Source organism: Palaemon carinicauda, chromosome 13 (assembly GCF_036898095.1).
Source record: "Palaemon carinicauda isolate YSFRI2023 chromosome 13, ASM3689809v2, whole genome shotgun sequence".
Classification (NCBI taxonomy): domain Eukaryota; kingdom Metazoa; phylum Arthropoda; class Malacostraca; order Decapoda; family Palaemonidae; genus Palaemon; species Palaemon carinicauda.
The window spans coordinates 34850764-34876217 of NC_090737.1; the positions used below are offsets into that span (position 1 = coordinate 34850764).

Here is a 25454-nt window from a genome sequence, read left to right on the forward strand (position 1 = left end):
CAGCATGAAAAAAAAAAGCAGTTTGCATGTCTCACTGTCAAAATGTTCCGCTTCTCTTCCGACTATTCTTCACTCCTAAATCTTTGTTATTAAGCATAAGAAGGCATCATGGTTAGGGGTATTAGTACCATGACAATGAAAATTATAGAGTTATCATGAAACAATGTCTAGTTTTTCTAATAGGGTATAAAATATTTAAAGCTAAAGTATAGTGAATGCAAAAGTGCACATAATTCATTGTACAAACAAATCATGCTAGATATGAAAATGCGGATAAAGATTCCACCAAACGTTTTAGCAAATATATCCCCATTTTGTGCATGAAATATCAAATTAATTTCTAAGATTATCTTAACAATAACTTCCTAATTATGGATGAATGTGGAATGATGTTTCACATACTTGGGATATTTTAAAATCTATCTCGAAATCACATCAACTAATTTTAAACATAAGCATATTTTCTGTTAACAAGTTTTCTCAAGTTGGGTATTTCAATGTATTATTGACACTGAAAAGGATAAAGAACGGAATTTTTATGATTTTTTCCTATCATATCTATTCTACAAAAAGGTATGATAGCTAGTGCTTGAACTCCAAATTTAACCAGTACAATACACAATTGGATTTTTCATGAAACCTAATAAAAATACTTTCCAAAATCCATGACAAATAATTTCCTGGTCTATAACTTATGAACAATGAATTCACAATACTTTTCATAATTTCAAAGTAAATCATTCAATAAAAATTAGCCACCACCATTAGTTCAACTTAATTTATGAAGCAATTTATTGTATAATGTTCTACTAAAATTGTGCATCTGGAATAATTAATTTACCAAGTGATCATCAGATTCTGCATTTCAAGTAAACTTGAACACACAACAGTAGTGTCTGAAGAATGCACAGATTTTAATGTACACACATATTATATTTGAAATGATGAAATGGTTCATATAAAAGGGGACATATATTTCAGGTTTAGTCTCAGAGCGCATTTCAGTTTCATAAATGGTTTGACATGAAGAGGTAAGCAATCATTTCAATTTTTTTTACCTTTGAATGATCAAAATACAAGTATACTTTTATGTTACATATTGTATTACTCTATTTATTGCAATGGCAGTGAATTATCATCATTAAGCTACAGTATAATCAATTCAGAACTCAATGAGATCCACATTCACATCAGCATCCATGCATTTCTGCCATAATGGCCTCAAAATTTAGATTTTCGTATCCATTTTCAGCCTTCACTGTGCAAGAATGATCATCTACTGATGAAAACACAGGTATGATTTTTGTTGGAGATGTAATAGTCATCGGGAGAGTTCTCACGGCAGGAAATACAGTGCGGCTCACAGGATCAAACTCGACACCTTAAAAACAAAAAATTTTTTTTTTTTAAATATTTTAAAATGTAAGTTTACATTCCTGTACAAACTGATTGTATATGAATATTACTGTAAAGTGTTAGGATCCAAAACTGTATAAAGTTTCTGCTATAAACAGCGTAATTCAAAATGTGTCCAGTTTTTCATCTTAAAATGTTCTCTTAATGGTATGAATAAATTTCTATCTATGGTAATCTTGAATAACAGCTATAAGATATGCTTAAAATAACATCAATACAGGGTAAAAAAAAACCTGAAACACAGTAAATTTTCTCATATTGTTTGTCCAATGTTTATTCCCTATCAGAAAGCTAAAAGCTAGAATGGTAATAAGATGATGTTTGTTACCATTGCCTAATTTATGTTTTATTTTTTTACATGCGATTTGTCCTCAGAGACAAGTTTGCAATACCATGATGAACCATATATATATATATATATATATATATATATATATATATATATATATATATATATATATATATATATATATATATATATATATATATCATGTATGTATAGTTTAAAACTTTTGTATCTGCAGTCACTACAGTACATTCAGAGCTGGGTCTATTGCAGAAATCCACAGATAATAAGTAATGTAAACTCTATAGATGTTTCTTTTGTATAAATTTTATATAAGACATAGATAAGAGTGATATATATTAGAAAAAAATTGAGCAATTGTAGAGCAAACACAAATAAGGCATTTTTATCATGTAAAAAGATGCATATTTTAAAATTTTGTCATATATCATATGAAAATACAAAGAATGCTTTTAAATGTTATATGACACATGACAATTGCAATTATTTGTAAACGTACAACTACATGTAGAAAACATTATCTATGCACTTGTATAATTCTCATGTATAAGACAGTCTAGAAGGGTGTTTACCATAACCACCTTCTCTGCCATTTTGTGCAATAAATAACACTAGTAAACAGATGAAGATTGTAATAGAAAGCTGAATAAATTTCCAATTCAATTCTTCAATAAAAACACATAGGTTTTGCTGAAAAATAATTGAGCAATTACAGAACAAAGACAGACAGCACAGTTTCATCTCTCCGTAACTAAATTTAGGATAAAGTTTTGTATACAACTACATCCACCAACAAAGTTAGAAGGTTATGTTTTTTGCCAATTTGTGAACTTTTTGGGATTAATTGTTATGTTCAGACCTCGACGTGAATCAATTTTGAAAGTCCTAGGTCAAAGGTCAAGATCGAGCAAAAGATTGACCGAAAAATACCCCTCGGTCTAAATTGATTCTGGGAAAGGCAAGCTGGTTTTGAGAAATAAGCTGCCGTGGCGGAGGTCTGTACTCTGCTTTTCTAGTTGTTCATAATTTTACATATTTGCATACTGTATACTATGTGAAAATAGAAAGAATGACTTTTCAAAGGGTATATGAAACATGACAATTCCAATCACAAGTGTAAAAATGCACATATAAAAAATTGATCCACGCACTTGTAAAATTCTCATGGAAGCATACTTTTTTGCAATTTTTTTAAAAAATATAAGTAATGAATAAATCTAGGGAAAAATTGAAGATTGCAATGAAAATTCAAATAAATCTAATATCTGGAAGGATAAAAGAAGGTAAGACATAAATAATAAATAGAAATATTTTTGCACACTCTCTGGATCCCACGACTGTCGCTCGAGCACGCTTCTTGTGTCCCTTCTCCCCTCTTCACTCCAAAACCTTACTCATTTCTCACCAGCCCAAACCACACACCCCCTACGTTATCCTCTCGTTTACAAACCCCGTGCATGTCTTCACTGTCCAACTCATTATTCCGTTTATTTATAATTCCTCACGACTCGCCTGCTTATCGTCTAGGGGACTGTTCAGCCACACCGGTACACTGATTTTGCGGTGGTCTCAGTAGTACTTATCCATAAAAAATGTGCATAAGGGAAATTTTTGCTCACTGACTGATAAAATACTTTTAAACCGAACTAAAATTTCTTGCGTGAACATCAAAATGATCACATTCAGTTTAAAGGCTTTAATGCCACTTATGAATTGCAGAGGCAAAGGACAGTGACATTACCCTAGTTAGCAGGACAATGGCCTAGGGACTGACTATATACAGTGGTACCTCTACATACGAATTTAATCCGTTCCACAACCGACTTCGGATGTAGAAAATGTTCGGATGTGGAAACGAATTTTCCCATAAGAATACATTGAAATAGGATTAATCCGTGGTTGAGCCCAAAAACCTATGATAACTCCTTAATAAATTACTACACATAATTGCAAATGACAATATGCACTCTAAATTAGATAATAGACATGTAAAAAAGAATAATTATCAAGAAATAATAAATAAGAAACAGGTTTTTAGCGTCACTTTACCTTAGAAACTCCAGCGCAGGTGTTGGTCTTGCTACGCAGAGAGGAGACGGACGGGCGGCGAGGAGGTAGAGAGGGTGACTACAATAAACGTACACTACCGTAACTTATTCTAACTTACACTAAGTGAACTTTAACCTAATTTAGCTTAATTTTTTTTTTTTCATTTTAATATTTTATATTTTTTTTTTTACATTTTCTTTTTTTCTTTTTGATGATTAATTTTAATCACTTTCACTCTCTACACTTAAAATTGATTGAGTTTTTTTTCTCTTCACTCTTTGCTGTTTTCTTTGAACCAGTTCCTTCCTCTTCATCACGAGTTCGCTTCGTAGTTTTTTAAAGAAGCTATCGATAGAAAGTTGCTTGGTACGGCTTTTCAGAATGTTTCGAAAATGACTTAGGCAAACATCATCGAACTGCGCAACTACACGACAAACCTGCAATTTTTTGGGATGGTATTTGTTGATGAAGTCGACCACGTCTTGATATTTTCCTAACATCTCTTTTATTTGCGTCGAACCTAACACATGTTCTACCTCCTCGATCCCTTTCTCGTCATCACTCATGTGCTCAGACATAGCATGGAGTTCCTTGAGCTCCACTGTAGTAAGTTCGTCGTGATGTTCGGCGACGAGTTCCGTGATGTCATCTGCGTCGACCTCCAGAACCATGGACTTGCCAAGGGAGACGATTTCCTCTACGTCTTCCGCTGCACCCACCGCGGGATCAGGTTCGGGGTCAAAACCCTCGAAATCTCAGGGAGAAACTGCATTAGGCCACAGCTTCTTCCAGGCAGAATTGAGGGTTCGTCGAGTTAATCCCACCCAAGCCTGATCTATGATCTTCAAGCAGTGCACGATGTTAAAGTGGCTTTTCCAAAATTCACGCAAAGTTAAGTTTGTGCTTTGCGTGACATTAAAGCACTGCTTGAATAGGTGCTTGGTGTAGAGCTTCTTGAAGTTCGAGATGACTTGCTGGTCCATGGGCTGGAGGATAGAGGTGGTATTCAGTGGAAGATACAGCACGTTTATGAACTTGAATTCTTCGAAGATATCATCTTCAAGTCCGGGGGGGGGGGGGGGGGGTATGCATTGTCAAGGCATAGCAGGCACTTTAAAGGCCATTTCTGCTCATGAAGATATTTCTTCACAGAAGGACCGAAAACTTGGTTAACCCATTATACAAAGAACTGCCTAGTGACCCAGGCCTTCGAGTTGGATCGCCAGAAATCATGAAGCTGGTCCTTATCCACATTCTGTGCCTTAAAGGCCCTAGGGTTCTCCGAATGGTAAACCAGTAAGGGCTTGACTTTAAAGTCCCCGCTAGCGTTGGCACATAGGGCAAGAGTCAACCGATCCTTCATTGGCTTATGCCCAGGCAATTTCTTCTCTTTGGCGGTGATGTAGGTTCGACTGGGCATCTTCTTCCAAAACAGCCCGGTTTCATCACAATTAAACACCTGCTGCTCTACGTAGCCTTCTTCCTGCACGGTCCTTTCAAAGCTCTTCACAGAGTCAGCTGCAGCCTTTGTGTCCGCACTAGCAGCCTCTCTGTGGCGAACAACTGAATGAATCCCGGACAGTTTCTTAAATTTTTCAAACCAGCCACGAGATGCCTTGAAATCGTCTGAGGAAGGTTCGGTTGAACTATCCCCAGCATCACCCCCAGAGCTCGCATCCTTCAAGTCAGTGAAGATGGCGTACGCCTTCTCGCAGATGATAGTTTCGGTGATGGTGTCACCAACAATCTCTCTGTCCTTGATCCAGATTAGCAGAAGTCGTTCCATCTCTTCACTGACAGGGCTACGACGTTTTGAAATGATGGTGATCCCCTTAGAAGGTTTCACTGCTTTAATGGCTTCTTTCTGTTTCAAGATTGTCGAGATCGTCGACATATTTCGGCCATATTCTTTTGCAAGTTCACTCATGCGGATGCCAGGCTCATGCTTTTCAATAATTTCTTGCTTTACTTCTAAAGAAAGCCTTTCCTTCTTCCTTTTCTCACCACTACCACTACCACTTGCGAAACTAAGCCTTTTAGGACCCATGCTTTACGTAAAAAACCGTAAAAGGATGTACGTAAAAAATCACATTTAAAATACAGTTAATAGCAGAAGGCACAGCGCACAACCACACGAAGCTGACGAGAACAGAGGAATGACCCAAGCCACGCTAATTGAGGGTCCCTCCGAGGTCGAAGTGCTGCCTTCTATCGGCGGAAATAAAAAATACATCCGGCGCTATGAGTACCATCTACGCGTACGGGTATTGTTTACTTCGGGTGTCGAAAAAAAATTCGGGTGTAGAGTAGGAACGTGTTCGAATTGTACTTCGCGTGTCGAAAAATTCAGATACAACCGGTACGACGAAAATTGCTTACTTCGTGTGTCGAAATAAAATTCGTGTGTTGAGTTGAAAAATTGCTCGAATTTTACTTCGGATGTAGATACGTTCGTGTAGAGGTTCCACTGTATACATATGATCAGCACCCCAACTTCCTCTCCAAGCTAGGACCAGGGAGGGCCCAACAATGGATGATGATGATTCTGCAGGTATACCTAAAGGCTCCTTCAAACCAAACATCCTTAGCTCATAAAGATGGTGAGGTTCCAGACACTTTCGAGTTTGAGTGGGACTCAAAACTCGATCCGGCAGATCGCCAGGCAGAGACGTTTCCAATAAGCCACCATAACCCCTGTCCAGAAATGCCAACCAAATGAGTAGGTATTAAATTAAAATGCATCTGTAAGGGGCAATAGATGTCTGGACGAGACAATGCGACAGAGAAAACTGAAGAATGGCAACTCTTGGCATGCTACTAGCCGTTAACTGCTAGATTGTCTCATTATTTCCCCGGGGGCTTTTATCTTTTGAAAGGAAATAAAAGGGGAAAAATTTTGGATACATTTTGGGGATAACATAAATAAAAGCTTCTGGAGAAGAAGCAATATGAATATCAGGTGAGTATAGAAATAAAATATCTATGTATACAGTAAATATATATATATATATATATATATATATATATATATATATATATATATATAATATATATATATATATATATATAACAGTAATCTCTTGGCTATCATGGGTGTTACATTCCAAGTAGGTTCTACTGCAATAGCTGAAAAACCACGAAGTACAGTATAAATAGATATCCACACAATATTTTATCATTTTTATACTTTTTCATATTTTCCTATTATCTATAAATATCAAAAATTTTAAATAATTTTTATTTTTCCTAACATACTTACCGAGAACTATTTTCTTTAGGAGATCACTGGTTATCTCTCTCTGCCGACCAGAGTTTTGAATAGTTACCCCCCCCCTCCGCGCCCTCAGTAGCTTTACCCCCGGCATCCAGGAATGTGCCCCGAGGGTAGGATTAAGGTAGGTCGCTTGCTAGTCGGGTCACCCTCCTCATTAAGTTCTATTGAATTAGCATCATGCTAGTAAGGGAAGAAGGCACTCGGGGAAGGAAGGGAGGGCCATTACCCGAAAGTAGTTCTCGGTAAGTATGTTAGGAAAAATAAAAATTATTTAAAATTTTTGATTTGTTCCAACACGAATACTTACCTCGAACTACTTTCTTTAGGAGACTTACACTTTAGGAGGCTGGAGTGCTAATCTGACCCACTGACCCGGCCGTGGAGGCCAACAGGCCTCTGGATAACGGTACCTACCAGAGAGCGGAAGCGAGGGTAACTATACAAAAATTCACGTTAGTGTCTAGGAACTCACCTTTTGAAAACTTCTTTTGACGTTCCTTCTCGACGTATAGTCGTGAAGAATGTGTTATTTTCTGGGAACAAACGGTACTCCCCGAAGAGGCAAGTAAGCAACTGGGTAGGAGGTAGGAAAACCGCACTTGTGCCTACCGGTCGCTAGTCTTGAATGCGCCTGGGGTTTACCGTTACACCGCTTGGAGGGCGGAGATGACTGTTCCAATGGAGTACCCGTCCAAGGATTTTCTTGAGTAGTCCTTGAGGTAGTGGGCAGTAAAGGTTGACTGGTTCGACCAAGTACCTGCTCGCAGAATTTGCCCTACTGCCATGTTTTTCTCAAAGGCTAAGGAGGTGCTCAGGCCCCTGATGTAGAGGTCTGGGAGTGCCTGGCACTGCTATGCCAGCTTCCTTGTAGGATCTGGCAATAACCTGTCTCAACCAGGAGGAGATGGTGTTTTTGGAAACTTGTTTCTTATTAATACCTGTGGAAACGAAGAGGCTCTTGATATCCGGTCAGAGATGCGCTGTCCTTTCCAGGTATTTTCTAATTGTTCGCACTGGGCACAATTTTAAGTCTTCTGCATTACCTGTCTTAGGGATGGCAGGAATCGAGAAACCTTCAAACCTCGGGTCCCAGACTGCTGGGTTCTGAGTCTTGGCCACAAAAGAAGGTACGAACTTGAAAGATACTTCTTTCCACCTCTTTGAGTGAGAGACGTCGTATGACAAACCATGGATCTCTCCCGCTCTCTTAGCGGACGCCAAGGCCAGCAAGAAGACGGCCTTGAGGGAAAGGTCTTTGTCCATGATATCTTTCAAAGGCTCAAAGGGAGGACGACACAGCATCTTCAGGACCAAGGCTAAGTCCCACTGGGGCACCCTCCTCGCCTGAGGGGGGCAAGACTGCTCGAAGCTTTTGACAAGCATCGCTATGTGTCTCGAGGCCCCCAGGTCGATGCCCTTCAGGAGGAAGACTTGGCCTAAGGCAGCCCGAACTCCTTTTATGGCTGGGATTGACATCCCTACTTTGTCCCTGAGAAACACCAGAAACTCTGCTATGTCTGGGACAGAGGCCTTAAGAGAGCTAATGTGCCTCTCAGCGCACCACTTTGTGAAGGAGGCCCATTTTGCCTGGTATATCGCGACTGACGACTTTCTCAGGTATAGCGACATTCTCTTAGCCGTGGAGGGAGAATAACCTTCCTTCTTCAGGAGCCGCTGGATAGTCTCCAGGCGTGAAGACGAAGGGAGAGTGGGTTGTCGTGGAACTTGAGGAAGTGAGGCTGGTGCAGAAGATCTGACCTGGCGGGTAGAGGCCACGGCGGGTGACTCGTTAGGTCTTTTAGGTCTGCGAACCACTCCCTCTCCGGCCACCAGGGCGCTACCAGTCATCTTTAGGTTTCGGGCGGCCCTTACTCTGTTGAGCACCTGCCTTATCAACGTGAAGGGGGGAAAAGCGTAAACATCCAGATTGTCCCACTTGTGCTGAAAAGCGTCTTCCAGGGCTGCTTTCGGGTCTGGCACAGGGGAGCAATAGACTGGGAGTTGGGCGTTGAGTTTCGTTGCAAAGAGGTCCATCACCGGGGAACCCCAACGCTGAATGATGAGCCTGGCTACTTCCGGGAGGAGGGACCACTCTGTCCCTACTATCTGGCCCATTCTGCTGAGGCCGTCGGCCAGAACGTTTTTCTTCCCGGGAATGAACCTTGCTAATAACACCACATGATTTTCTTCTGCCCAATTCAGAATTTCTATGGTGAGATCGCACAACTCCCTCGATTTCAAGCCCCCCTGCTTCTTTATGTATGCTACTACCGTGGCGTTGTCGCACATCAACGCCACGGTGTTTCCTTTTAGCAGACTTGCGAAGTGTAAGCACGCCTTCTGGACTGCTTTCAACTCCAGGACATTGATGTGGAGTTGCTTTTCCCCTTCCAACCAGGTACCTCGTGCCATCCCGTCGAGGAGGTGGGCTCCCCACCCTTAGTTGGAGGCGTCTGTGAACAGGAGTAATTCTGGAGGGCTGGTCCCGAAGGGCATCCCCTTGAGGGAGTTCGACAGGCAGTACCACCATTCCAGGGAGGGTCTTGTGTCCGGAAGGACTCAAATTAGCACTTGTTGTGAGTGTGTCTGGCACCAGAGGCTCTTGAGATTCCATTGAATGGATCTGAGCTTCATCCTCCCTTGTGGAACTAGTTTCTCCAACGAGACCAGGTGGCCTATCAGCCTCTGCCAGTCTTTCGCTCTCCTTGGTTGTTCCGATAGGAAGGGCTTGATGATGTGCCTGAGGTTCTTGATCCTGTCTTCCGAAGGGAAAACTTTCCCTTGCATGGTGTCCAAAGTCATCCCCAAGTAGTTCATTCTGTTGGACGGGGATAGATTTGACTTCTTTGGGTTGATGACAATACCCAGATCTCTGCAAAACTGAAGGAGACTTCTCCCTTGTTCTTCCAAGAGGACCTTTGAGGCGGAAAGGAGCAACCAGTCGTCCAGGTATCTGATAAGGCGGATGCCACGTTCGTGAGCCCACACTGATACAGTCGTGAAGACTCTCGTGAACACCTGGGGAGCTGTTGACAGACCGAAGCAAAGAGTCCTGAATTGCAGGATCTGGGAACCCCATTTCACCCGGAGGAACTTCCGACTCGATGGGTGGATCGGAATTTGGAAGTATGCGTCCTTGAGGTCGACGGTCATCATAAAATCTTTCTCCCTCAAGGACAGCAGAACTGACTTTGGAGTGTCCATCTTGAAGTCCGTCTTCTTGACGAACTTGTTGAGAGCCGACAGATCTATAACCGGCCTCCACCCCCCCCCGCCGCTTTCTCTACCAGGAACAGGCGACTGTAGAAACAAGGTCCTGGGAGAGGAACTTCTTCCATGGCGCCCTTCTCTAACATGGAGGACACCTCCTCTTGAAGGGCGGTCCTCTTTACCGGATCTTTGGGGGCTAGCCATTCCGCCCGGTTGGCCGGAATAAGAGGGGGTGGATTCGCCAGGAACGGGAGTCTGTAGCCCTCCTTTAGGACGGACACTGTCCAAGGCTCTGCTCCTTGCGCCTTCCATGCTTGCCAATGTAGTCTGAGGCATCCCCCAACCCGAGGCTTGGGCGGGGATAGGGGGCCTCCCACTCTACCTTCTTCTAGAGGAGCGGCCTGATCTGCCTCTCCTAGAAGCGGAGTAACCCGACCTGAAGGAGCTTGAGGGTGCTGAAGCACCTCTGCGGGAGGGTTGCGGAGTTGAGGACCAGGAGGAAGAGGGGGCCTCTCTCCTCGTAGTGCTGGAAGAGGCTTGGGGCGTCGCGGCGCTGTCCGAGACGGACCTCTTGTATGGAGGTCTCCTTGAAGCTGCCGGTTTGGTGACGTTGGCCTCCTTCTTCTTCGAGACCTTTTCCATCAAGGCCTCTAACTCTTTCATCGGAAAAAGACTCTCCCCACAGGGGGAGGCTGCGAATTGCTCGTGCCTCCCTGTCCGGTACTTTCCTTACACTTTGGTGAGAACAGTGTCTCTCTTACGGAGAACCCAGTTGGCTGTAAGGGCGAGAGACTGATACGTCAGGAATTTGAGGGTTTTACCCCCGGAGGTAATGGGGTCCCTCATCAGGCTTTGCTGGTCAGGGTCTTCGGGGTCGTAGGAGGCTTGCACACCCACCAACGTGGAAGCCCACCAGTCTAGCCAAGAGGAGACGTTAATCAAGTCTCGCGACATCTCCTCATCATGGAGGCCTCTGCAGGTGAGAAACAGACTGGGGCCGAAGAGGCTCTGTCGTCAGAAACGCCTTGGCTCAGAATGTCCACGGCCGTCTCCACTTTACAAGGGCCTGGGCGACGACCTTCGGGCACATAGACCTTCCCTTGGTTCTTGAGGCCCTGAGTAATTTAGAGGCACTCTGGGTCTTGGGAGCCTCGGCATTGCCGGCCACCACTTTGTCTATAAACTCTTGCCCTAGAACTAGGTCTCGGGCCAGAGGGAGTGCCAGGGACGACTTAGGCTGGGAGGGAGTCTGCATAATTCTCAGGAGACTCGACCTCCAGGAATCTCCATCTGTCGCTGCAGGTTCCGCTATTCCGTGGTGCCTTCTGATCAGGCTAACCACTCTCCTATAGGCGGAGTCTTCCGTCGGGGAGCCCTCTCCTCCGTCAGCCGAGGCCTCGGCCTGGGGCGGGGGAGTCGGGTTACCGGGCACGCCGACCGGACGCCTGGCCCTCGGGGCCAGGGGCGCCGTCCTGCCAAGGTACTGGACCTCATCTGCAGGTAAGACCGCACCAGGGGCTCGGGATAGTGTAGGCACCGCTGAATCAGCGGGGACTCTCGTACGCCCGAAGGCTCTGGGTGCTGAGGGCGCGGTTCCCGGGGGCTGACCCGACAGCGGGAACCGTTCCTTCCGACCTGAAGGCCGCACCAGCTGGGCTGGTTCGGCCTGGCTGCCTGGTAAGAAGCGCGTTTCCCCCCGCTGGGCGGGGTGAACCGGAGGCCTCGAGGACTTATGCCTAATAGAGAGGTCTTTCCTGCGAGCCAGGTCGCGAGGGTCAAGGCCGTGCTTGGAGGGCGGCCGCCTTGGGGACCGCTCGCTGGACTGGTGGTCCGGGGAACGAAGCACCTTCGATTCCCGCAACGAAACGTAGATCCAGGCGCCCCCGGGAGATACACTTCTCCTATACTTACGGCTCGGGGAGCGGGATTGTTTCCTGCTGTAACGAGAGCGCGACCTTGACCTGGAACGCTCCCTTCGACGGCGGTGTTTCACCTTGACCTCTTCTTCTGACGAGGAATAGATGTCCGAAGAGCCAGACGACACTGCGTTCACCACGTGTCGGCTGGAAGCGGGGACTGCGGGGGACTTCTTCGGTCGTTGAATGCCAGAGGTCGAGGGCTGGAGGAAGTCATCGGGAACTTCCGTGGGAAGGGTTGGGAACGACTCAAACCGTCCCATGTCCGGGAGCCAGGGATCCAGGGCTACATCCATCCTCAGGGGAGACCTACCCGGCGTCTTCGGGAGCCTCTAACCGTAGGCATCGTGACCTGCAGGTTGGACTTTACTCTGGTTATCTCCCCCTAAAGAGGAGCCAGAAGCACAAGCCCACGAGGGCGGCGGCGACACTGAGACTGCGTTACTACCCCACACGGGGTCATCGGAGGAAGCGTGCCCCCCCGAGCACAAGGGCCGACTCTCCGGACGCACTACTAGGTCCTTCACTAGCCCTAGAGGGGCCTGCCACTGGCCCTGCACTAACACTGGGCTCCTGGGATAGGACGCCTTGCTCATCCACTACACTAGACTTACCTCGTCCCCTACTTTGTGTAGGGGACGGCGAAACCGAGACACCGTCGGAACGCTCACTGGGTGACGGTATCGGCGAGGAAACAATAACTTTCCTGGGGGAACGTTTCGCTGATTTTCTTTTCTTAGTACCATAACGTACCCACTGTATATCGCTCCAGTCCACGCACTCGGGGCATGTGTCTGCTGACGAGCACACTTTACCCCTACAGGAGGAACAAAGGGAGTGAGGATCCACTTCGGGCTTGGAGAGGAACGCTCCACACGATTTCCCGGCTCTAGGCCCAGGACAACGGCGAACCTGCTCCATAACGCACACAACGCACGACACAAGCACTTAAGGAAATGAATTAAACACTGGGTAAGCACACGGTTGAAAAGTGACGCACAGGAACACTTGGGAAAGCACACTGGAAAAACGCAAGTTGCCACGCTGGGAACACGTGGGGCACAGGACGCACACAAAGGATCGACAGAGATACGAGAGCGAGAGATGTTCACCTCTCGCGACCAGAAAACTTAATGAGGAGGGTGACCCGACTAGCAAGCGACCTACCTTAATCCTACCCTCGGGGCACATTAATGGATGCCGGGGGTAAAGCTACTGAGGGCGCGGAGCGGGGGGGGGGGGTAACTATTCAAAACTCTGGTCAGCAGAGAGAGATAACCAGTGATCTCCTAAAGAAAGTAGTTCGAGGTAAGTATTCGTGTTGGAACAATCAAGTTTTTATAATCCCTCCCAACTCTCTTCTAAACCAGTTATACACTCTTAAAGCTGAAACCTAATTTTACTGTATAAACACCCTTAAAAATGAAAAAATTAAAATTGGAAAACACACTATTGAAGATATGTAAACTCCATTCTCACAATGAGTTATTAAGAAAAATTACCTTCATCTTCAGTCTAGTTAAGATTTTACATTTGCCGTTGTCCTCTAATTCTGTTAGACCTTTTTCACATAGCGATGGGTAGATTCGTTGATGCATTAATGTCTGGATAGCATATCACTTCCTTAGGCATCAAGGCGTTTCATCTTCTCTGCTATAGTGAGCATTTTTCTCATACACTTGGGTTCACTACCAGAAACCTTAAATGTACAAAGTTCACTTGGTATCGTATGGCTCGAAAGAAATTCACAACTTTTGCCAACGATAAAAAAAAAACCATACAACACAGATAAAGATGCATGACCTTACGTACGTATGTGTAGAAACAAACTGGACACTAGACAGCATGGGATATTTGAGTGATCCTGTGGTTCGACAACCAATCACTGGCCAATAGTTATGCTACTCTCCTTATGCTTCTTGAGTTTTGTTTTCCATACAGATGTGCAATTCTTCATGTAACACAACAAACTAATCAGAGTATACATAGTGTTCTCACTATAGAATCAAATTTCAGTATTTTTATTTATTACTGTAATTTACTTTGTTAACGTTTAGATACAAAATTACACCCAAGATATACATTTACATATATTTATAAATCCATGATGTACCGAGGAAAAGATAAGTGAACTACAATACGGTCAGGGATTACAGTGTATGCAAGTGAATGTGTTTATTTATATATATATATATATATATATATATATATATATATATATATATATATATATATATATATACACTCTATATAATCACCATCCATTGCTATTCCACTGCAGAACAAACGCCTCAGATGTGTTCATCCATACTGATCTGTTTATGGTCTTTGTATGCTATAGTGCTCCCAAACGAAAGTGGCAGCTGAGAGCTTATTTTTTCGCATCGAATCTTAAATATTTCGGTCATTTTATCTGGAGAAGCCCTAAACAGAGGATGGATTAAGGTCTTAAAGGTGGGGCAGTTCTGTCGGTCATTATCCCGGATATAGTTCCCTTTTCGGCTATTTTTCCCAGGTGGCCAATGGAAAAGAAATTGGAATAGATCAAACGTCTCTAATGCATTTAAAAACAAGACGCACGTGTCTTTATTAATTTTACATCTTTATCTGAGTGAATATGATATACAGCATTATTTATATACTGTATATACAGTATATATATATATATATATATATATATATGTGTGTGTGTGTGTGTACGTGTTTAAAAGGATTACAAAAAAATTCCAGTGTACTGAAAAACTCTGTAGGTAGAAAAAAAAACCCAGAAAGAATCAAAAGATTAAGATTTAGAGGTCACCCATTCTCAGAGAAGAACAGGATTAGTCCGACAAGCTAAATCAGTTAATCCGCAACTGTCAAGCTGGGCAAATTGTTTTCTTGTATCCTCGCCGAGAGGTCGTGAAGGTACGAAATTATTTGAAATCTATACGAAATATTAAGAACTGTCATTCGACTGCCACTTTCGTTTGGGAGCACTATAGTCTATACCTGCAAATTTTCTTAGTTTGTCAATCCATCATCTTCTCTTCCTTTCCCTCTTCTTTTGCAATCTCTAGGGACCCATTCTGTTATTCTTCTCATCAATCTATTATCTGTCATTCTCATCATATGTCATGCCCATGTTTATTTCTTTTTCTTAAATGTTGTTAGAATATCTTTTACCTCAGTTTGCTCTCGCATTCATGTTACTCTTTATATCTCTTAAGTTTTATTTCCATCATTATTTTTTCCATAGTTCCTTGAGTTGTAATTAGCTTATGTTCTATGGCTTTAAAAAGGCTTCAAGTTTCTGATCCATAAGTTAATACTGGTAGGACCATCTGATTAAAAATTTTCTTTTTAGAGAAAGCGGCATTTTAATTTTCATAATATCAATTTGTTTACTAAAAGGTCTTCACCCTATGTTTATCCTTCTTTTAATTTTGATCCCATGTCCTGGGGAAATACTGTCTGTCCTAAATATGTATATTCAATAACTATCTCTAAAGATTTGTCTATAACCCTTATTTGTTGTCTGCATTTTTACTGAACATTATCTGAGTTTTACTCATATTCATTTTCAGTCCTACATTTCTGCTTTCTCTACTCAAATCTTCTATCATTCTTTGCAATTCCTCCCATGATTCACTAAATAAAAATGTCATCTGCAAATCCTAAGTTGTTAGGGCATTCCCCATTAATGTTCATTTCTACATTTTCTCAATCTAAATTCTTGAAAACTTCAAGACAACTGTGGATAATTTAAAAGAAATGGGATCGCCGTTTAACTCCTTTCTCAATAAAAATTTTCTCAAGATCTTTATGTAATTTTAGGAGTATTGCACTTCTCATATAGATATCTTCAACTGTTCTAACGTAAGATTCATCTACTCCTTGCCTTGGGAGGGCTCTCATTACTGCTGAAGATTTGACAAAATCAAAATCTTTCTTATAGTCTATAAATGCTACACAAAGTGGTTTGTTATGTTCTATTGACTTTCCATTAGTGGGTAAATTACATGGATATGGTCACATTTAATGCCCAGTTCTAAAGCCTGCCTGCAAAAGTAGCCACCCTGAACAGATACGGCTTACTAAAAATCTTTCTGGTGTAGTTTGCTACGAGTCTAAAATTTGATGCGGGTTGAGTACATACATAACTTCCTCAATAAATAGTTTATGAAGGTTAGGTTTTGCTGCGTCAGAACTGTTTAAGACAATGAAATTATACAAGATAATACATACAAAATTATTAGGTACAAATTTACACCTCATCAAACTTTCACTAGAAGAGGAAAATGTGCTGTTTTAGTAATTAAGGTAGGCCTATACTGTAGTACATTCATCAAATTTTCACTAATTTCCATTATCATTACAATTCTGCAATCAGATTATCCCTTTAAATCTTAATTCAAGTGCAAGAGGAAAAAAACCAGTCAACACAGTGAGCATGACAATGATTATATGAAGTTTTTTGGATGGAATGACCTGTAGTGTTTGCCCAATGAATACTGGGCATCACAGGGAGAAAGGGGGTTAATTTTCTTCATTTTTGCTAAAGGTCGGTAAATTGGTACCTTTGATGGTTAAAACACAATGACTCAGTTAAGGTTAATTTAAATAATTAATTGTACTATGTTAAAAACCTACGATCAATATTACAAATACTCATAATACTGTATAACAAATGCAACAGTATTATGATATAATAAAACCTTGAACAATTGCATGCTGTTCTATAATCTCATACACTTAATTACAAATTAGGCTCAGGCATTCAAATACAGTATAATAAATATGTTAAGATCTACACTACAGACAAAAATAAAGTTGAAAATTGCAGATACATATACTATACCTTAAGACATGCTAAACTGTCCTAAAATCTTCATCCTCTTCTAAATCAATCTATAAAGTGATCAGTCCCAGAAAAGCTATATATTTCACAGCCATGAGTTTCTCTGAGCATTTCACTATATAGATTACAGATTTGTTCGCTGCCGTACTCTTTTAAAGGGGAAAATTTCTTCATTTCGCACAAGCTTTCCGCGTCCATGTCAGAGGAAGGTTCGGCAGTCATGTCAAAATTTTTAAAAATATTCTTTGGAGCACATACGCTACGAAGTTTACCTTCGGAAAGTTCGTGCAATCGTTCACCACCTATGTTTGTTAAATCACAAAAAGGAACTCGGGTTTCTAAGGATGCTGACAAAACTTGTGTACTGGAGATGCTGGGATTAACCTTTAACAGAGGGCCTGTAACCAAAATAGTAAAACTTAGCTCAAGCTTCATCAACATTGAAAAAGGTCACAGCTGAATTATGCACTGCAATTAGCAAAGGAACAATCCACCGAAAAATAATCCAATTCCAACACAATGCAAACATTATATCAGGAACACCAAATACCTTCTAAATTCTTTCCAGTAAAACTTGGGTCAAATTCAATCTAGACTTGAAGGATCTTCTAGCAAATACAATTAAAAAATCCCAGTTCTTATATCTTACTTATATACAAAAAATTCATGTACTACCACCTCATAAGCAGTTTAAGAATTTGACTAGGTTAGTCAAGAATCATTATGACTTTCATCTAGAAGACTATTTTAGTACAATATACAGTATATAGATTATTTCATATAATACAGCACAGTAATCAAATGCCTAAAAAAACAGTAAAGGCTGTTATGAAAACCTGGCTACACTACACACTGTAGCTTCATCTAATATGTATAGTATTTAGGAGTCAAAAATTTTTAATCCTTTCTATTTAAAGACTCAAACTATAATATATTTGCTCTATTGTTATTATTACTAGCTAAGCTACAACCCTAGATGGAAAGGCAGGATGCTATAAACCCTATAATTGTTTCAACATGGAAAATAGCCTAACGTGGAAAGAAAATAACGAAGCAGAATAGTGCACTTCAGTGTACCCCAAAGACAGTGGAAGTCCATTGTACAGGCTATGTCGCTACCCAACTCTAGAAAACAATAGTTTGATTTTGGAGTGTCCTTCTCCTAGAAGGGGTCCTTACCATAGCTAAAAAGTTTCTTCTACCATCACCAAGTGGAAAGTAGCCAATGAATAGTTATAGTGCAGTAGATAACCCCTTGAGTGAAGAAGAATTTTTCGGTTATCTTAGTGTTGTCAAGTGTAAGAGGAAAGAAGAGAATTTGTAAAGAATATGCCAGACTATGTGTAGGTCGTAACCAGAGAGGGATCCAATGTACAGTACTACTATCTGGCCAGTCAAATGACCCAATAACTCTCTCAAAAGGGTGGCTGGTGCCTTCGGCAACTTACTACCTACCTATTATAGCTGTACTATATTTGCTGCAATATATTACCAACCAATGGAGGAAAAAAAAGTTCCTTGCATAATGAACATCAAAGGATAGCTTACCTACTGAAAATATGGGGTACGAAAAAGAAGTTTTTTAAAAAAATAACATGAAAGTCCCATCGTTTTCCTTTTATAAAAAAAAAACTACCTTGAATTAGAAAAAATAGTACTGTATGCAACTACCAAAGTAAGATACTTCTTTAACCCATGAACAAACTTTAGATAAGTCCTTGTCAAGCGAAGTAAATACATGAATACCAAAAGTGCAAAGGAAATTTTCTTTTAAATGGAATCACTGGAAGATATTCATCGTCGACTTTTTTTATATCGATCATTCATTCACTTACACTAATGTAGTAACCAACATATCACCAAGGGAAATATGTGTCAGTTTTACAAAGTTCACAGAGGTCAATGGAGTATCATGAAAGCTTGCTAATTTGTGTCCCGTTATTCGTCGAAAAATTATTATACCACTTAGAAGTATAAAAAAAACATGGTACTAGTAATATACAAAACCTCCATGCTTAACTATCATGTTTGCACATTCAGTACATTGAAAAACTTATCTTACAATGGAGCATAATAAATAACTTTCAAGTGCAAACACACCATAATTTCAGTACCTAAAACATTAGTACATAAATTAGTCAATTTCACAAATTAATCCTCACAACCATGATTTGTAACATGCAAAAAGAGCAAATATTTAATGTTCTATAATTTGATAACTTAAAAAAAAAAACCTGGAATTTGATATATTTTATTGGCATTAGAGTAAATGTGCATTTTCTTTATATACCAACAGAATATACTAAAAACTTAACAATTGTCTAGTAAATAAGAATAATGTAACAAAGACCTTGAAAAGCTTTGTACACTATCATCTAAAAATTAATTGGTATTCCTAGTTAGTACCATCACCTATGGAAAAAAAAAAAAAAAAAAAAGTTAAAATTCAAACTATGTGATACAAGCGGACAAAACGTAAAGGCAAGTAGTGTACAAACTGGTTGTGTACTCCATTTTCAAGTAAAGAGAGAGTTTATCATTAACATACAAAAGCTCAAGACAAATAAATTAACTGAAGCAAGTCTCATGTAAGTTTACTAAATAAAATGACATTTGTAGTTCCAACAGTCCCAGAGCTTAATATTTAAGTCAGCTCCTGGCTTGCTGGATCAAAAATTACAGAAAAGCAGATAGAAATCTTGAAACTGATGCACGTATCCAGCTTTTAGTATATAAAAGATCCTTTGTGTTTCTTTAGCAAAGTAAATAGAAAGGAGTCTAGTTATCATAATTATTTCATTGTTATTACTATATGCTTGGCTACAACCCTAGTTGGAAAAGCCAGATGCTATAAACCCAAGGGCTCCAAATAGCCCAGTGAGGAAAGGAAACAAAGAAATAAATAAAATACAAGGAGAATAAACAAAATAACATATTTCAAGAACAGTAACATTAAATTACATCCTTCCCAAATAAAATATTAAAAAAACAAGAGGAAGAGAAATAAGATAGAACAGCATGCCCCAGTGTATGCCCAGGCAAGAGAACTCTAATCCAAGATAGTGAAAGGCTATGGTACAGAGTCTATGGCACTGCCCAACACCATAGAACATGGGTTTGATTTTGAAGTGTCCTCATAGAAGAGCTGCTTACCATAGCTAAAGTCTCTTCTACTCTTACCAAAAGGAAAATAGCCACTGAACAATTACATTGCAGTAGTTAACCACTTGAGCAAAGAATTGTTTAGTAATCTCAGCTGTCAGGTGTGTGAGGACAGAGGAGAATGTAGAATTGGCCAGACTATTCGGTGTATGTGTAGGCTGCCGTGATCAGAGAGAGGGATCCAAAGTAGTATTGTATGGCCAGTCAAGGGACCTAGTAACATCAAGCGGTAGTATCAAAGGGTGGCTGGTGCCCTGGCCATCCAATTACCTTTTGATTTAGGATATCACCCAACTAAGAACCAATATATATCATATCAAAAGAAAAAGAACTCAGGGCAAAATTCAAATTTCTTTTATCTGAATGACAGCTAAAGGATCAATCTAAAATTTGTTTCAGGAACTTCTATGGTGTGACACCGTGGATGTTTCTTAGGGAAGCAACCAGGATGCAGATCATTAAACACTCATGAGGAAAGGACAAAATCCAATTATAATTAGCTACACCCACACATGGGTATGTAAGCTTCCAGAAGAGACTGTCCAGACGAGATAAAATTAGTCCCAACTGGATTCTCCCCTTCAGACGACAAACACCTATCTAAAATTTTGTCACGTCCGAGACGAAGAGAAGTAGCTAGCCCTTCCTGCCTGTGACTAGAAGTAGCCAACACTGTCTGCAAGCTGCCCTCTTTTGCACAATCTCCAAATTCTAGGAAACATTTGCTGTCCCATCTTGAAGCCAACCCTTCTACGACGTCTTCAAATCCTAAGTCATTGAGTCAGCTTCAGTTGCACTTCAGCCGCAACGTTCTCAAGCCAAAAGTCACGATACCGGCATCATCTCAAGCTGAAAAACCTCGCCAGCTTTCCATTTAAGTAATTTATTGATTACTTTCCTGCCTGTTCCCCTTACCTCTTAATATTTTGAATAAATTTGATTTGTCATTACAAGTAAAAGAGTAACATTAAAATCTAATTTTCTTTGCAAACAAGTTTGTGAATAAATGTTTTCTTGTCAGTTTATTTTTATATTAATTTCCCACATTTCAATTGTTGTTGTTGAATCCTTTTTTGATTTAGAGATTGAAAGAACCTGTAACGATTCTAACCTTGTAACACTCAGCTAGTCCTAGTAATCTATATTGCATCTATCTTTCATTTCACTGGATCCAATTGAGTAAAGCAATGTCAGAAACTGTAATTCCTACGAATTGCAAACAGCAAGTCTATTAGAACCATATTATTCTGCCTATTTCTGATTTAAGCAACCTTTCCAAAGGGAGAACTTAATCCTAGTTGCTTTCTGCCGAGTGAATGTTGAGATGGTACAATGGCATAAGCCTTCTAAATTTGTGCCTCACTGGTTCTTTAAATTAACCACTTGGTTGTGTGCCATGTATTTGGGAAGGGGATTTAAAAGCTTCCAGACATAAAATAAGAGTTCTATGGCATCTAGTAATTTACATGGCATTACACGAAGACATTCCTATTCACATGGGTCAGTTAACATACCAGTGAATTCTGAAAACCCACGAATAATGGTACCACTCTACATCTTAAATAACCATAAAAAATGGAAAACAGCAATTACAAGACTAGATATCTGTTAATTGGCATATTAAAATCTGAGCAACTAATAAGGTAATCATCAGAGAAAAGTAAAATACATCAGGGGATACGTAAAACTACTGAACATGGTGAATCACATACACGATGACTATCTTACCGCTTGTATACCTGGGGATCTGAAGGACAAATAAGCATACCTACCTGTCTAGTCTACTTCCACTTTTTTAGGTGGGTATGAAATGGCAGGGACAATTATACTAATATTTTTATAGGTTTAGACATACACTGTAGCTGTCTGCATATACGTTATGGCGACAATTATAAAAATACATTCTTTTTCTATGTGGCAAATGTAAAACGAACATTGAAAAAATAAAGGGGTTCATTTATTAACATCTACCTATATCTAACAATGCATATCTAAAAATTAGAAAATAGCAAATAAAGGGAACATGTTCTGCATCATCTATAGATGATTTTTAAAGAAAATACTCCGGCAATATTCACAAGATTTCATCACAACACAGAATATGACTTCAACGATGTTTTACTCTTAATATGCATTTACTCATTAGAAAATTCTTTCTACTGTATATAAAAATAGGTAAAGAATTATATAATCTAATGAAGCCTCTGCTTATCCCCTCACCTTAAAGGTAATGTCCCATGAGACAGCGTGGGTAGTGGGCATCAAGACATCCCATCGTCCCGGAATAGCCAGGAGGCAGAGGTGCTGGCAGAGGAGCAGGAGGTCCACCACATGACCCCGAAGCACCATTATGTGGTGGCAGGGAATCCCTTTTCCGCTCATCCTCAGCATCTGCCATTATTCTCATTTGAGGCTCTACCGTTTCTCTCGCAGTAGAGTGTCTCATTGCAGAGGCAATGTCTTGCATGTTATCACTGCTATCAATTTCTGCCTCTGTCCTATTATAGCAAACATCTGTATATACATCACATTCACCAGCACATTTCCCAGCAACACTATTCTCCACAGCTACAGTGGATGAAGGACTAAGAGATGTAACACTCCCAACATTCATAGCAGAAAAAGCAGAGATTTCTGAAATGGGAAATTCTTACTTACACGTCACATAGGAATACAGTATTCTGAAGGATAAGAATCTGATCTCTTAACAAAATCATCACAGATTGAGGAATCATCTAGTTCTATCCACCTTTTAATATTTGCATTAACGATCTTGCATTACCATTTTGGCCTCTTTTATTAAGTAATAATGAAAATAATTTCAATTTTCATTACTGTCAAGAACCTAAACTACCCTAAAAGCTTTATACCTCCCTTGATAAGTTTTCTATGGTAAATACGACGGAAAATAAATTAATCCTACAAAAAATAAGTAATAAAATTGTTCATGTCTAAACTAAAAGGAGTAAAAATAAATATGCTATAAATACCTACCCCTACCTATTATATATCTGTATATAATCATAAATGTTCAATAAAATTATGAAGATTACCATTCCTTATAAGATGTAATGTAATTTCCAAAGGTATGAACAATTTTCTTCAGAGTGTGGGCTAACTTCTAAATACAGCATCAAATCTAAACTAAATGTAACAGATATTTTGACAAAATTATTACAGACTCAGTATCATGAAAGTTTCAACTATCAACCACATAATGGACCGAAAATCATAAGCAAGAACAGTAAAACTAGGTAACAAGAGTATAACTAATTAAGAATATTGCTTTAAGTGAAAGATATAATTCAAATTGTCTATTTGATAGTAATTTTCACCATATTAGTTACAAATGCAAAGAAAGAGAACTCTAGTGTTTAAGAGTTCTCTTGCTTGAAGGTACACTCGAGCACACTATTCTATCTTATTTCCCTTCCTCTCGTTTTGTTAGTTTATATAATAAATATCTATTTTAATGTTGTTACTGTTCTTAAAATATCCTAGTTTTCCTTGTTTCCTTTCCTCACTGGGCTATTTTCCCTGTTGGAGCCCCTGGGCAATAGAATCCTGGTTTTCCAACTAGGGTTATAGCTTAGCAAGTAGTAATACAGTAGTAATAATAATAATATGCAGTGTGCTTCCCTTCAACAGGAACATTTTATTCTATCATGGTAACTTTATTTAGGCAATATTAAAAAAATAAAATGATTCTATGGTTTAATAGTCTCCTATTTACTAGTTTCCACCAATTTTGTCTCCCTTTGTCGAGTGAGTCAAACTACCTAGTAGATACGATATCTCATCTAATTCTTTTGGCTAAGTTGGTGATGGCCAAAGATGTTTAATTATTGATAAGTTTGTCAATACACCTCTAGTTGGACAGGTTGATCAAATGACTTGTGCCAAAAATTTTGGGAAGCTTCAGATGCTATATTGAATATGGAATAGTATGTAGCAATATAAAACAATCTGGCAGAGCTACAGCAGAGTGAACTCGTACATAAGATTTCATATGCGGAAATATGTGGGGACACTACTGAAGGCTTGCTCCTCTCATATAGTTGTCAATGAATGTGGTGTAGAAAAGTGGATATGTAAAGAAGAGAGACCTTAATTACTACTTTGATCATTATGATGTAATTTTTTATATTGGGGGAGTCATATTTGCCAAGACAGTATAAAAAAAAATCTTGGAATTTATAAAATACAGTACTGTATCATGGAGTTATAATTCAAGGTGTCACAGTCTCTCTGAAGTTATGTATTGAATTTAGTATCAATTTCATTGAGACTGAGTAATACTGTACTGAAATTCACTAAAAGTGATGATTATATATGTAGCATAACTGATTTACATATTAGATTTTTTTATTTTTTGAATATTAAAGAGTACTGATATAACTGTGTAAAACTTTGATGATGTAGAAACTGTTGCATACACTAAGTAATTAGTTTTTCTGTAAGATGAAAATTAAAGGTAAAAATGAATGTCTGAAAGTGGATGTATGTGATTATATGTAAGTGTGTTAATAGGTAAAACAAAATAGATTAAAACTAGTTTGATCCTGAACCCAAAAACCATTATTACCTTGACAAGATCCTCTCATGTCATGGACAGAAACATGTAATGTAGCATGGAGATAACTAGAATTGGATGGACTTGACATGCCTTGTACATAAAATTCTGATTCCAAAATAAACTTTAAAAAGTTCCCAAGAGTGGCAAAGGCAAGGGACAGGTAATCAATGTTTCAAATTATCCGAGTGACTAGTCATATACAAATGACTGGCTAGCTATGGCTGTCCCCATAAAGCTGATGACTCAACAGGATAAATTATGGATCAGCCCTAAACACCCATCCTTAGCTCCAGAGCACAGTATGGTTGTAACTACCATCTACTCCAAGAAAATCATACCTAATTAACAACAGTACTCAATCTTTACTATATTTGGTGAAACTAACCAATGTACATATAACATTAAACATACATTTGTCTTGAACATATTATTACTCCAAGTCAGTTCCAACATACCAATATTCAGGTGGCATGTGACTATATTTTACAAAATAAGGCAGCTGACCTTGTAGAAATCAGTGATTGAACAAAATTCTTCACATTTTTCTTATCAGTTCATTAAATAATTCTCAAAGCTTGAATGGGCAAAGGCAACTGGCCAAGGCATGTATGGCCTAACAAGATCACTATGTATGTATATGTATATGTATATATATATATATATATATATATATATATATATATATATATATATATATATATACA

At 39.7% G+C, this 25454-nt stretch overlaps 1 protein-coding gene across 1 annotated transcript in view; it reads right to left on the minus strand.

The window, feature by feature from the left end:
• Window positions 1-1246: 1246 nt before the first annotated feature.
• Window positions 1247-25454, minus strand: part of LOC137651496 (ankyrin repeat domain-containing protein 10-like) — an 86950-nt gene continuing 62742 nt past the window's right edge. Inside the window, exons 6-7 of the mRNA XM_068384722.1 lie at window positions 22395-22808; window positions 1247-1381 (exon numbers count right to left, since the gene is read on the minus strand). Of these exons, the coding sequence (XP_068240823.1) occupies window positions 22396-22808 (413 nt within the window). The 3' untranslated portion in view covers window positions 1247-1381; window position 22395. The remainder of the gene's footprint in view (window positions 1382-22394; window positions 22809-25454) is intronic.